Source organism: Malania oleifera, chromosome 2 (genome assembly GCF_029873635.1).
Source record: "Malania oleifera isolate guangnan ecotype guangnan chromosome 2, ASM2987363v1, whole genome shotgun sequence".
Lineage (NCBI taxonomy): Eukaryota > Viridiplantae > Streptophyta > Magnoliopsida > Santalales > Ximeniaceae > Malania > Malania oleifera.
In genome coordinates, this window is record NC_080418.1 from 540,523 (window position 1) to 553,282 (window position 12,760).

At 37.6% G+C, this 12,760-nt stretch overlaps 1 protein-coding gene across 6 annotated transcripts in view; it reads left to right on the forward strand.

The window, feature by feature from the left end:
- LOC131148999 (ABC transporter B family member 25, mitochondrial) overlaps positions 1-12,760 on the forward strand; it is a 140,528-nt gene that overhangs the window by 14,517 nt on the left and 113,251 nt on the right. For all 6 annotated transcript variants that reach the window (XR_009135107.1, XR_009135108.1, XR_009135106.1 and 3 more), the window contains exon 6: positions 6,817-6,860. Coding sequence is in view for 3 of the 6 variants with exons in the window: in XM_058099015.1 (XP_057954998.1) it covers positions 6,817-6,860 (44 nt within the window). In the remaining 3 variants the exon portion in view is untranslated. The remainder of the gene's footprint in view (positions 1-6,816; positions 6,861-12,760) is intronic.

The following is a 12,760-nucleotide window of genomic DNA, read 5'->3' on the forward strand; positions in this document are numbered from 1 at the left end:
ATGATCAGGAAATAAAGATAACCCCATTGTTCAATGAGGATAGGCTATAAAGATGAGGAAAGAAACAAAAAGAGCAGAATTTTTCTCAACCAAATATCTTCTTGGAAATGAATAGAAGACCCATTACCAAGAGCAAATTTAGTAAACGAGATTAAAAGAGAATAAGTTGTGAATTACACCATCAAGGACTCTCAAAGGAACATCTTAACACCATATTCGCATCCCACGTGTTCTCGTGCATGCCAAAAAATTTGCTTTTAATAACTTTGTGCCAAAGTGAATTCTCCTCCAAGGGAAACCGCTAGGTGCCATGACCATTTACCCAAAGAGAAATCTTTTTAGACACCAAATTACCAAAACCCAAAGACTTCTCTTCCTTGGATGCTCTCCACCTTCCAGCTAACCAGATGTTCCTTCTTTTCTCCTACTCTAGACCAAAGAATCTCAAATGATTCTCATATCTCCTAGTCTTTGCTACCCCTACAGGGATCTTAAAAATGGACAAGAAATACAAAGGGGTTACTAAAGAGGTGTATGAGAAGTGTAATGTGATCACTTAAAGGAAAAAGCGCACCCTCCCATGCACAAGCCGGTTAATCACCTTCTCCACAAGGTCCAGTAGCAATCTTGTTCTTGAATTTTATCCAAAAGCAATCTGCCATCTTGTGCAAATGCTCACTAATATCGACACTATCATTTTCCAACAAATCATCCTATTTTTCCTCCTCACCCTTGCTACTTCTCACATTTGCACCACCCTTCCAAATAATTTGGGGTTTCACAACACAAAAAGTATTAACCTCATCACCCATTTTGAAACCCCCACCAAATTGCTTGCCCACCCACTAGGAACTAATATACCCGATGTATTATCCACTAGACAAAGTGCAAACACCAACCTCCCTATTGCTCACTTTGAACACACCTAGAAACTACTTGCTTTACCCATATTGTTAAGATTTTTGATTAGATAATGACCTAACTCAAAATAGGGCTCTCTTTCTATTTATAATATGAATAAAATACATTCTAATGACCATAATAGCCTTACTAATTCTCAATAATTAACATAACACTAGCACAATAATAGTACTAAAAGGCTAAAATAACCATTAACATTCCCCCTCAGGCTAGAGCATAGATATCATATGCTCCTAGCTTGTTTAAGGATTTGAATACATTGATCATTATCTTCTGTAATTACAATATCATCAATATACACAATAAGAAGGATCCTACTTGATGAAGTATAACAATAGAACACAGAGTGATCCACTGCACACCGTTAATGGCCAAACTCAAGTAGTACAACATTGAATCAACCAAGCAATGCTTTAGGAGATTGTTTTAAACTATATAGTGCCTTTGTTGAGCCAACACACTAATCTTGATTCCCACTGAGCAACAAACCCAGTTGTCTGCTCCATATAGATCTCCTCCTCAAGAACACTGTGTAAAAAGGCCTTCTTAATATCAAATTGATGCAGAGATCAATGACAAGTGGTAGCCAAGGAGATGAATAGATGTACTGACGTAAGGCTGGCAATAGGGGAAGAAGTATTGGAATAATCGAAACCATGCACCTGAGTAAACCCCTCAAGCAACAAGACGTGCCTTCAGATGAGCCACATTACCATCATGTTTATCTTTCACAGTGTATACCCAGCAAGAGCTAACCATATACTTGTTAGGAAGAAGAGATACCAAGTCTCAAGTATCATTGTCCTATAAAGCATTCATCTCTTCAACCATGGCATTCCTCAACATCTTGGGAAATATGGTCATTAGAAACATTGTGGTAGTGGAATCTTGAGGGGACTTTCTTCCTTGGAGCCGCTGTCGTAAATACACTTGGAAAGTAGGACGATTGAGACGATGAAAAGGACTCAAAATGCATAGAGACAAGTGGTTGGTTGGGTAAGGACAATTAACAGGAATCTGGAAGAATGAGTAGAGGAAGAGACTCATTGTTAGAGACTGAGTGTAGTGTGCTGTGGACTCAAAGAAGGTAACATCTATAGAAAGAAGTAATGCAAAGTAGGACTACAACAATGATATCCCTTTTGAGTATATGAGTAGCTCAGAAAGACACATTTTATAGCACAAGGATCCAACTTATCCACCCTCGGAGTCAGTTGATGAACAAAGAACAAACACCTGAATATATAAGGAGGTAGAAAGAATAGAGGTGAATTAGGGAAGAGAATGGAGTAGGGAATTTTGGCATTAAGAATAGAAGAGGACATCTTGTCAATAAGATAACAAGTAGTAAGTACATCATCACTCCAAAACACTTTAGATACATGCATTTGATAAAGTAAGGTGCGAGTGATTTCAAGGATATGTATATTTTTCCTCTCTGCAACCCTAAGGAGTGTGGGCAAATGTTGATTGATGAACAATGCCAAACTGAGTTATATAAGTAGTGAATTGAGTACTGAAATATGCTTTTGCATTATTGCTCCAACGTATTTGAACTGGCAAACCAAATTAGGTTTTACTTTTAGAACAAAAGGTACAAAATATACGAAATAACTCAAAACAATCTTTTATTAAATATAGCCACATCATCCTTGAATAATCATCCACAAAGGTTACAAAGTATCGGACACCCAACTTGGACACAACTCTACTAGGACCCCAAACATCAGAATGGACTAACATGAAAGGGCTTGCAGCCTGTTTATTGACTTGAGAAGTGAAAGGGGCACGATGGTGCCTTCCCAATTGACAAGACTCACGATCAAGACTAGACACAAAACTTAAATTAGGAACAAGATGTTTTTAATTTTCTAGTGAAGGATGGCAATGAATTTGGAGAGGTGTGGCAGCAAAGTGCATGTGGTAGAAGGAGATAGCGGCTCAAAGTCATAAAATGCACCAGCTTGACGCCCTCTGCCAATCATCTTCCTCATCTTCAAATTCTAAATAACCCCAAAATCAAGGAAAAATTTTACTAGACAATTCATGGATTTGGTAATCTTGCTAACGAACATAAGATTGAAAGGAAACTTTAGAATATACAAAAGTCAAGGAAGAGAGATAGAAGAAATGGGATTTATAGTCCCAATTCCCTTTGCAACAGTGGGAGATCCATCTGCAAGAGTAACACAAGGTATGTTTTCAGGATACTCGAGAGTAGAGAAAAAGTGAGGTATACTTGTGATATGATTAGTGGCAATGGAGTCTATATTCCGATGACTAGGAAAAGAAGCACTGGATGACAAGCATGTTGTGGGATTACCTTTTTGGGCAAGAGATGCAATGGGAAGAGAAACTTGTTGTGACGCTTGATATTGCTGGAACTTGGAACACTTTCCTTTAACATAAATATAGTATGTTGGCCCCCGCTTGGCCCCAAAAGTGTGGAGTCAGTGGTGGTTGCATTGGCTGGCCCAAAAGGCTTGGAGTCAGTGGTGGCTGCATTGGCAACACGTGAAGGTTTATCGTGGAGATTTGAACACTGCTCAAGTGTGATTATCTCGTCCACTGAGCTCACTTGCGAGGAGTGCCTCTACCTTGCCCATCTCTACCACCACAACCGCTTGAACCACCTCTATAACTTTTGGAGTTGTTTGGTAGAGAACTAGAATCACCATACGTGGCAAAGGCTGTCTTGCTAGAGTCAAATGCAAGAGTAGGAGAATGTGTGCTGAACGAATTATGAAGGAACAAATGATGGCAACTTTGCAATACTATGTATTTGGGACCAAATTGCCTCAAACTCATGTTTCAAACCGGCTAGAACCCGAAGAACTATCATTTGCTCCCCCTACTTCTGCATTGCTAGAACATTAGCGGTTATAGGTTGTACGATGTTAAGATCTTTATGAATATGTTACATCTCTCCAAAATAATATGTAATGCTCCTATCTCCCTATTTTAACTAGAAGGATAAATCGTACATACGTGTAATGATACTAATACAGAAGCTTGTCATAATCCCAAATCTCCTTATATGTATCTAGATGCTTGCACATTTGTGCAATCTAGGGATCCATCAAATTCCGCAAGAGGGGAACAACTGAGGCATATTCCTGACTCCACACTTCTTTTTCTCCTCATCAGAAGGACTACAAGTGATCATATTTTCCTAATCTTGCTAAATAAACCTGACTAGCCTTAGACCACTAAACATAATTCTTGCCATCCAAATTTTTCAGTTGTTACCTGTGGGCCTGTGGCAATGATGAAGGAAACATATTTTTGGTATTCATAGACTCCATCCCAACTCTCACAAAGCAACAACCACACCATTGTTAAACAACCACAGACGAGGTGAACCACCTACGAACTGATATAACAATGCCACAATCTCACAAATCAACTTATAAACACTGCAATTGCTCCAAGAGACTCAAAAAAGCCTTTACTAACATAGAAAAACAACTAATGGATTACCATGAGTGCATCGTCGAAGAAGGTTGGATCTATGAGCAAAAAAAAATCCCCAATAGCTTGATATGGTCTAGGGAGGGAATTAGAACATATTGAAGGAAAAAAATTAGAAAAGATGGTTGGAAATACTTTCACGCACTAGCACATGGGGTTGGGATTGCAGGCAATTGGTTGGCACATTTGGGTGCATGGGAAGGTTTCCCACAATGGGATTTTGTATGGTTACGGTTCGGAGGGTTCTATTTTTGGCTATATGATTGGTTTTGTGAAATAATGAAGGGTTGTAGTGGTCTTGAGAAGGGCAGCGACAAGAGGGTGTTTTTTGGTGGCGACTGAGTGTGGGTTGGTGATAGGGTTTAGTTTGGATCATGCTTTGATAGCATGTTGAGATTTTTGGTTAAATGATTGACCTAATTCAAAGATAGCTCCCTCCCTCTATTTATGATACAAATCAAATAAATTCTAATGACCACAACCCTTACTAACTGTCACGATGGTCTTAAATTTCAATGAAATTGTTGAAATTTCCGTTGAAATTTTTGGTTTTCGTCACCCTTGAAATTGAAATGGTGGTCGATTTTTGTCTTGCATAATTTTCATTGAAATCTCAATGAATCATTTGAAATATATCGAAATCTCAAAATTTTAGCGAAACTTATCGAAATTTTAACTATAGAATGAAATTTCCTTGGAATTCAAATGAGAGATTTAGGAGTGAGGTGAAATTTCACTCTTAATTTATTTTATTTATTCCTGTTGGACCAAAATATTGTGATAAGTGCTTTCGAAATTATATGAAAACATTACTTACAAGTTACAACAACATTTTTTTTAACCATTTATGTCTAAATTATCATTATTTGTATAATAATGTTTAAATGATTTATGAATTTCATTTGTATTAATTGAATGTGTTTAATGTACAGTATCTTACAAATATGTTTGATATACATATTATATTACAACTTTTCCACCTCATACAAAACATAAATGTGTTTACCTTGTAATATTAGTCCTAAAACTTACATATTTTGTTTGTTAACCATTTCTAAAGTTTCACAAAGAATACCATGCTATACTGCTGATTTTTGTTATTTTTTCAAACCAAAATTGAAATTGACATCGAAATTGAAATTTCAGTTGAAATTCCTGTACTTTTGGAGCTTCAAAATTTGAGTCAAAATCAAAATTTATGACCTTGACTGTCACTAATTAACATAACACTAGCACACTTAGTGTCACTTCCACTAAGGAAAACAAAAGATGAGAAAAGGGTCTTATTGTTTAAAACTACTTTACGCATTTCTTTAAAGGTTAAGAATTTTGTGTGGATCTCCATCCTTAATAGAGCTAACATCAACAATCTTTATATGGCTTTATCTCTTAATATGTGTGTGTTGTGTTAAGCAATGGTGAGACCCATGCTCGTCTTTTTCTTCATTGATACGTGGCTTGGAGCTTCTTGAACGAGATTTTTGGCTTGCTTGGGGAGTGTTAAGCACGCACTAGTTTTTTGTAGGCTTTTGTGTTGCTCCCTTTAGCTGTTTTGGGAGGTGTAAGGATGCATGGATTTTATGGTAATATGTAGTTTGTTTGTGTTTTTGTGTGCTTTGGATAGAGAGAGACACTCCTATTTTTTGAGACCAAACTTCATCTATTATGATTGTCTTTTTGCCTTAGTTTTTGGGTTTTGACAATTTGTGTTTCTTTGATCTTGTGCACTATTAGAAGGCTTTGCTAAATTTATTTTTTCTTTTTTCATGTATGCGCCTGTTTTTACTTCCTTATTTTTGTTTTTTTTTCCTAGATTGTTTGGGAGGGTTTCTTATCCTCCTTTATTCTTATCATCTTAAAAAATTCCCTTATTTTTTTCCTAAAGGAAAATATAAATTAGGCGTTAAAGATCTAGTTTTCCCATCAACAATAATAAACACATGAGGAATCACAACCCTAAGCTGTTTTTGCCATGTCAACAAAGCCCTTTCTCTTCGTGATATTGTTGTTCATTAGTGTTGCATCTAGGATTTGGTGGTCCCTATTGGAAGAAAATTGCAATTAGGTACCATTTAAGAACTTGCTTTGATATTGAGCTGGAAATTGTAGAATAAATAAATTATTTTTTATCTAAGAAAAAATTGATGTTCTATGATTCTAAAACTAAAGTCAATGTTACTAAACTAACCTACATTTGGTCAATGACATGGTGTATACATTGACAGAATGTTAAAACTTGCATAACACTTAATAGGTCTATCTCTTGTGCTTTTTGGTTTTAACACATTTTAATTATACCTTCATGCTTTTATATCCTTTTTCCTCATATGTATGTACTCTTGAAATTTTATGACCTTTGCTTGTATGCCCAAATTTTTGGGGTGCTAAATTGCTAACGAAAAATTTGATATTTAATTATTGCAGGTATTTTCACATTTGCATGATCTTGACCTTCGGTACCATCTTAGGTATTTCCTCAATAATGTTTTGTTAACTTCATTAAAGGTGTTTTTAGGGTGATGATCTAGCCATGCCCATGCCAATAAAGAAAATGTGGAAGATAACTTCTTTCTTCGTGATTGTGTACTTGTTGTGTTATTACCATATGTTAGGGAGTGTGAGTTAGGAAGGGTATGATGGTTGTTGTGATGTTCATAAAATATATTATAAATCGATAGGGAGACCAATGAGTAAGCTAGGTTCTCATTTGATAACAAATTCTTCTGTTCTCTTTCTTTCTTCTTAACATGGTATCAGAGCGACGGTCTTTAAAACCCTAAAGCACTAAAGCCACCATCTCTATCTTGTGCAATATGTTGCATGCTTAAACCGTTAATGACATTGTGGCCTGTTACGTAACACATTTGTTGTTGTAAATGTTGCTGAAATCTATTCACATCCTCTCATATCAAAAACTAATTCTTGGTCTCCTTTTGAAAAATTAACATTATAGTTGCATTCAAAGGGTTTTGATTTGGATACCTTTGAAATAATTCTTGCAAACATCAAATAGAGTTTAGTTCAAATACTTCATGTTTCGGCAATCACAACTTGATCCTTGAGTCTTCTCCCAATGAAGTTGGTTATCTGGGTAATAAATCTCTTGGGGTTATCTTGATAGATGCTCCTGCTTCTAAGGGTTTTCTTCTCACTCCTAAGGACTTTGTTACTTCTTTTAGTTCGCAATTGCACCAAAAGGAGTCAACCAATGAGGAGGATTGGCATATTGTAGACCTCTTAGGTGTTGATAAGGGCAACTGTGAGGCCTATAACTTCCATGATGGTTTGGATCTCAACTTGGTGAACTGTAAATTGGAAGTTGTGAGGATTGGTATAGTGGGTATAGGTGATTGGAAAATACCTTTGAAATTGAGTATAGAACTTGGCAGAGTTGCATCTTTGTTTAACTACAAAAAGGGAGAGAGGAATTTGAGAAATTTAAGTGGTAACCCAGGGAGCTTCTCTCTTGGAATGTTCGGGGTTTAGAGAACACTAAGAAGCAAAGGGTGGTTAGAGATTAGTTAGTAGAGTTTCCCTAATATTTTGTTCATTAAGGAAATGAAGGTAGAGATTGAGGATAGTTTCTTGGTGAGAAGTTTTTGGAGTAAAGACTTAGAGATTGGGTGTTTAGTCCTTCAACTGGAGCCGGGGGCATTGTATGGGATATTAGCCTTACATAAGGGTGTACAAAATTTGCCGAAAAACTGAGATTCGGACCGAAACTGAACCATTTGAAAATTCGGTTCGGTGTATCGGTTTTGTTTTCGGCTTCTATAAAAATTGACATTTGGTTTTGGTTTCGGTTTTTTAAGAAAATTGAATAAAAAAAGCCAAAAAAACAATTAATATGAAAATAATTTCAATACTATAAATATATATATACAAATACAAATAGATAATAATAATTTCATAATTTTATATAAGAATATAATAAATCTTTAGTTGTATTTATAGAGAAGTAGAAACACCCTCCAAATTCATTTTTTTGATGTGGGACAAGTGACTGGAGTGAAGAGTGAGAGCATTGACTATTGAGAGAGGAGTGAAAGTTGGCTTTGGGCACTGCATGTTGGGAACCATTGTCCCACATCGCCCTGGAGGAAGAAGGAAGACCGTTACCCCTCCTGTAAAAAAGCTTTTGCATGAGCTAAGCAGCATGTTCTTCCTATGTTCAAAAGTAATGGGCCAAGCTTTTCTTTTTAGATGATGAGCTGGGCCAATATATCAAAGCCCATATGTTTTTAGTGTTTAATTGTAAATCTTTGTAGGCTGGGCTTTGTTTATTTAATTAATTGCTGGGCTGTGGCTGTTAAGGCCCATTTCTTTTGGGCATAAAACATATAAATTTTGGCCTTCCTTTTGGCCCACCTTTAGTTGGGCCAATTGAAGTTCAAAATTTTGTAACAAATAATAAAAAAAAAATGGAACCAAACCGAAAAAAATCGGGTTATGGTTAAATTAAATCGTTGGTGTGCGGTTTAGTTTTGGTTTGAATAATTTAAAAATTGATTAGTTTGGTTCGGTTATTGGTTTTGCTCAAAATCGAACTGAAAAGAGCCAATTACATCCCTAGCCTTACTAGGGCTACGCATGTCATGGATTGTGTGGTTGGGCTTTTCTCTATTTTTGTGTTTTTAGAAGTGAGAGGCTTTGTGGATTGAAGATCAAGTCAGTTTGTGGACCCAGTACATCTGTCTTGCAAGCTTCCTTTTCTAATGAGTTGGCTAGTCAACTTGGCCTTTGTAGTCCACGTTGGGTGGTTGGTGGGGATTTTAATGTCATTTACGTTTCTAATGTTAAGTTAGGAGGTTCTAGGATGACAAGTAGTATGAGGTTGTTTGACTTCTTCATTCAGGATCATGGGCCCATTAGTGGTCATATAGATTGGATAGGTTCGAGAGTAGAAGTCTTCTTTCTGTACTGATCATTTTCCAATTTACTAATTAGTGGGGAAATTTTTTCCCTTGTTGCTCAAGAGATTGTTGTCTTGTCGATCATTGCTTGGTGTTGTTGGATGCTTGTCCCTTGAAATGGGATCCTACCCCATTCAGATTTGAAAATATGTGGTTCATCGATGTTAGTAAAAAATAAATTGAAAGAGTGGAATAGAGATGTTTTTTGTGACGTGAAAGAGGAGAAATCCTTGAAGAAATTGAGTGCTTGGATAGATGAGATGAGTGTGGTTTGGATGGTGATGAGAATAGGGTTAGAAGGGGTCAGCTTAGTAAAGACTTGGATTTGATCCTTTTTTTTGGAAGGTATTAGTTGGAGACTAAAGTAGTGGGTTAAGTGGGTGAAAGAGGGTGATTGTAATTCCAAGATGTTCCATTGGGTGTGACTCCGAAATTGCTGTGGAGGGGATTGCAAGCTTCTGCGAGAGTTTGTATACTCATCGTCATGGGCACAAATTGATTATAGAGGGCTTTGATTGGAGTTCCTTAGGTGCAGACCTGGCTCTTTGGTTTTTTGACTTAAATGAGGTGTAGTGGGGGGTAGGTGGGCTTGTTTGAGATGTAAAGAGATGATGCCTTAGCGCTGGTGGTTTTACTGTGACTTCTTTTAGGATAGCTGGGAGGTGATTCAGGAGGATATTATGAAGTTTTTTTCAGGAGTTTCATTGGAATGGGGTGTTGGGGAAGAGTGTTGAATCTATCTACTTTGCCATGTTCCTAAGAAAGAGCGTTCCAAGAAAGTGAGTGATTTTAGAGGGAATGAGCTTAGTTACTAGCCTTTACAAAATCCTGGCTAAGGTTTTGTTGAAGAAAGCGCAACATGTACCAGGGATATAATTACCTTGGAGCAGTCTGCCTTCATCAACAATAGAAAAAAGATTTTAGGTGCTGTTTTGGTGGCTGATGAAGTGAAGGAGTATGTGAGGAGGAGGGGAGGAAGGAGTTTTTTTTTTTAAATAAATATTTTAACTAGATTTTAAAAATGCCTATCGCATGGTGAGTTGGGGTTTTTTGGACCATGTGATGGCTAATAAGGGGTTTGGAGGATAGGGATTAATGGGTGCTTATCCTCTGTAGCTAAGAAGTGTATTTTTTTTTTTTAATTCTAGCACTTCTTCAACTTCAATTCATAGTTGACGTGTATATTTTTGTGCTATCCTCTTGCCATTGGCTTACCTGTGAAAGAACAAGGAATTGCAATCACATGGTTTAACCCCCTTGAACTTAATTTTCTGCCTTCAAGTAATATCCTGAAAAATCACCTTTTCCAACTCATTCTTCATAGAAACTCTTCTAGTCTCCTCGCTATTGGAGAGTATAGACTCCTCGTCCTTCCTATCCAACAAGAGTCTAGATTTTCTGATTCTAACATTGCCAAAGACCTCCTCATTTGAGTTTTTTAGCTTCTCCTTCAAATGTTTCAATTTTTTCATGAATATAAAACCTTCCCAACCCCTTTTCCATATCTCCCTTCACCCCCACCCCCTCCCCCAACCCCACCCCCAAAAGACTTCTTGACCAAAGGCTTGAAAGTCATGTTGTCCAGCCATATGTTCTTGAACCTAAAGGGAGTGGGGCCCCATGCCACCCTATTGGATTCCAACAAAATAGGAAAATGATCAGATGTGATCCTAGGGAGATTGAGTGAGATTATGAGACTCATCCTCCCATTCACTGCACAATAGGAATCTATCCAATCTACTAGCAACTTCTCTAGCTTGCCCCTCCCCCACAGACTAGGTAAAAGAAGTGTTACCCAAGGGGAGGTCTCTCAAACCACATTCCCTAATGAACAAGTCAAAGTTTTGTATACTTGCAGAAACCCTACCCCCCCCATTCTTTTCTATGGGAAATCTTACCACATTAAAGTCCCCTCCCACAATCCACATATGAGTGCAGTATCCATAAACAAAGTAAATCTCATCCTAAAAGACACTCCTAAGAGTTGGTTAGGAAGGCCCATACACTGAGGAAACTCACAATTGACACCAAAAGGGAAAAAAACTTTCTAATGGGTCCACTATGGTAACATTCTGAGAATGTAACATGACAAAGAAACCAGCAGAGGCACCACGCGAAGGTAGATATTCCCAATCCCTACAACGACCCCTCAAATAGTTCTGTTAAATCCCCCCTCCCCCCAATGGTTTCCAATTTGGTTTTTTGGATGTGGAAAATGTCTGAGGAGTACTTGACCAACACACACTTAATCAAAATCCTTTTCCTAATCCCCACTTGCCCTCTAATATTCCAACTAACAATCTTCATAACTTATCCAACCCTTTACCTCCCTTATAGTTAGTTGAAGAAACAAGGTTTTCTAGCCCTTTATGGACTTTCTTTTTCGTCCACTCATAAGTGCTAGGCCTTAAACCCACCCTCACCATATTTCTAGCATTGTCTAGAAGTTTCAAACTTGAGTCCTTGAGGATCTCTTTTGGGTCTAGGTTGTCTCTCTCACCACTCTCAAAGCAAAGCCCGCAGCCCTCCCTTCTATTATAAACCTCCCTTTGGCATAAAGTATCCAAAGAAAGAGAGTGTTGAGAAGGAAGGGGGAGGATGCTTTTACTAGTTGAGAATACCTTTACTAGTTCTTGATGGACCAGGATCCTCCATGAAAACATCACCATTCTTAGAATCATCCCCCCAAACACCAATAGAAGAAGATGAATTAATCACAGGAGAAATATAGGGCCCAAGGCTACGATTGGAAGACAAAGACCCCTAATTATTTAAAGCTAACAAATGATTAGAATAATGATTAACAAAATTTATACCTACTAGTGCGTTCTTAGGATCCAGCTGAAGACAATCTCTCTCTGATTACAGTGGAGTATTAACTATATTTTTGCTGCTAAGGATCCTGTCCCCATCAAAATCTCAGTTGTTTTCAGCAGAAGCTAGTTTAACCCATCCTCTTCTGTGACTCTAAGGTCAACCCTTATCTGATTGACCAATAATTCCTTCTTATACTCAGCTATGCTGCCCATCTCTTCTTCCAAGTCATAGTGTAACTCTTGTTCTTCATTATACTCCCTTGTATCAGATAATAAAGGAGAAAACTGAATGCTGGTTCCCACTTGCTCCCTACTGATCATGGGGGTCACTGCTTTGTTGCAAATGATTTTTGGACCTTTGCCTTCCGCAGAGATTGTTGCACTCTGTCGACTTAACGACCAGCGCAATCTACTCTAGGTTGTTGCGCCTCTTGGACTTAGCTCTTCTTGCCATCCCTTATTAGTATCATAGTTTATCTTTGATGACCCAAACTGACTTTGATATCTTATTGCCACATGTTTTGGGCTGTAAAGTGTCCAACCTAACCTTATCACATCTTTCATCCTCCCAATAAATTTAGAAGCCTCCCCTATGACCTAATCGATTTCCCGTATGGTGCTAGGATACCTATTAGGGTA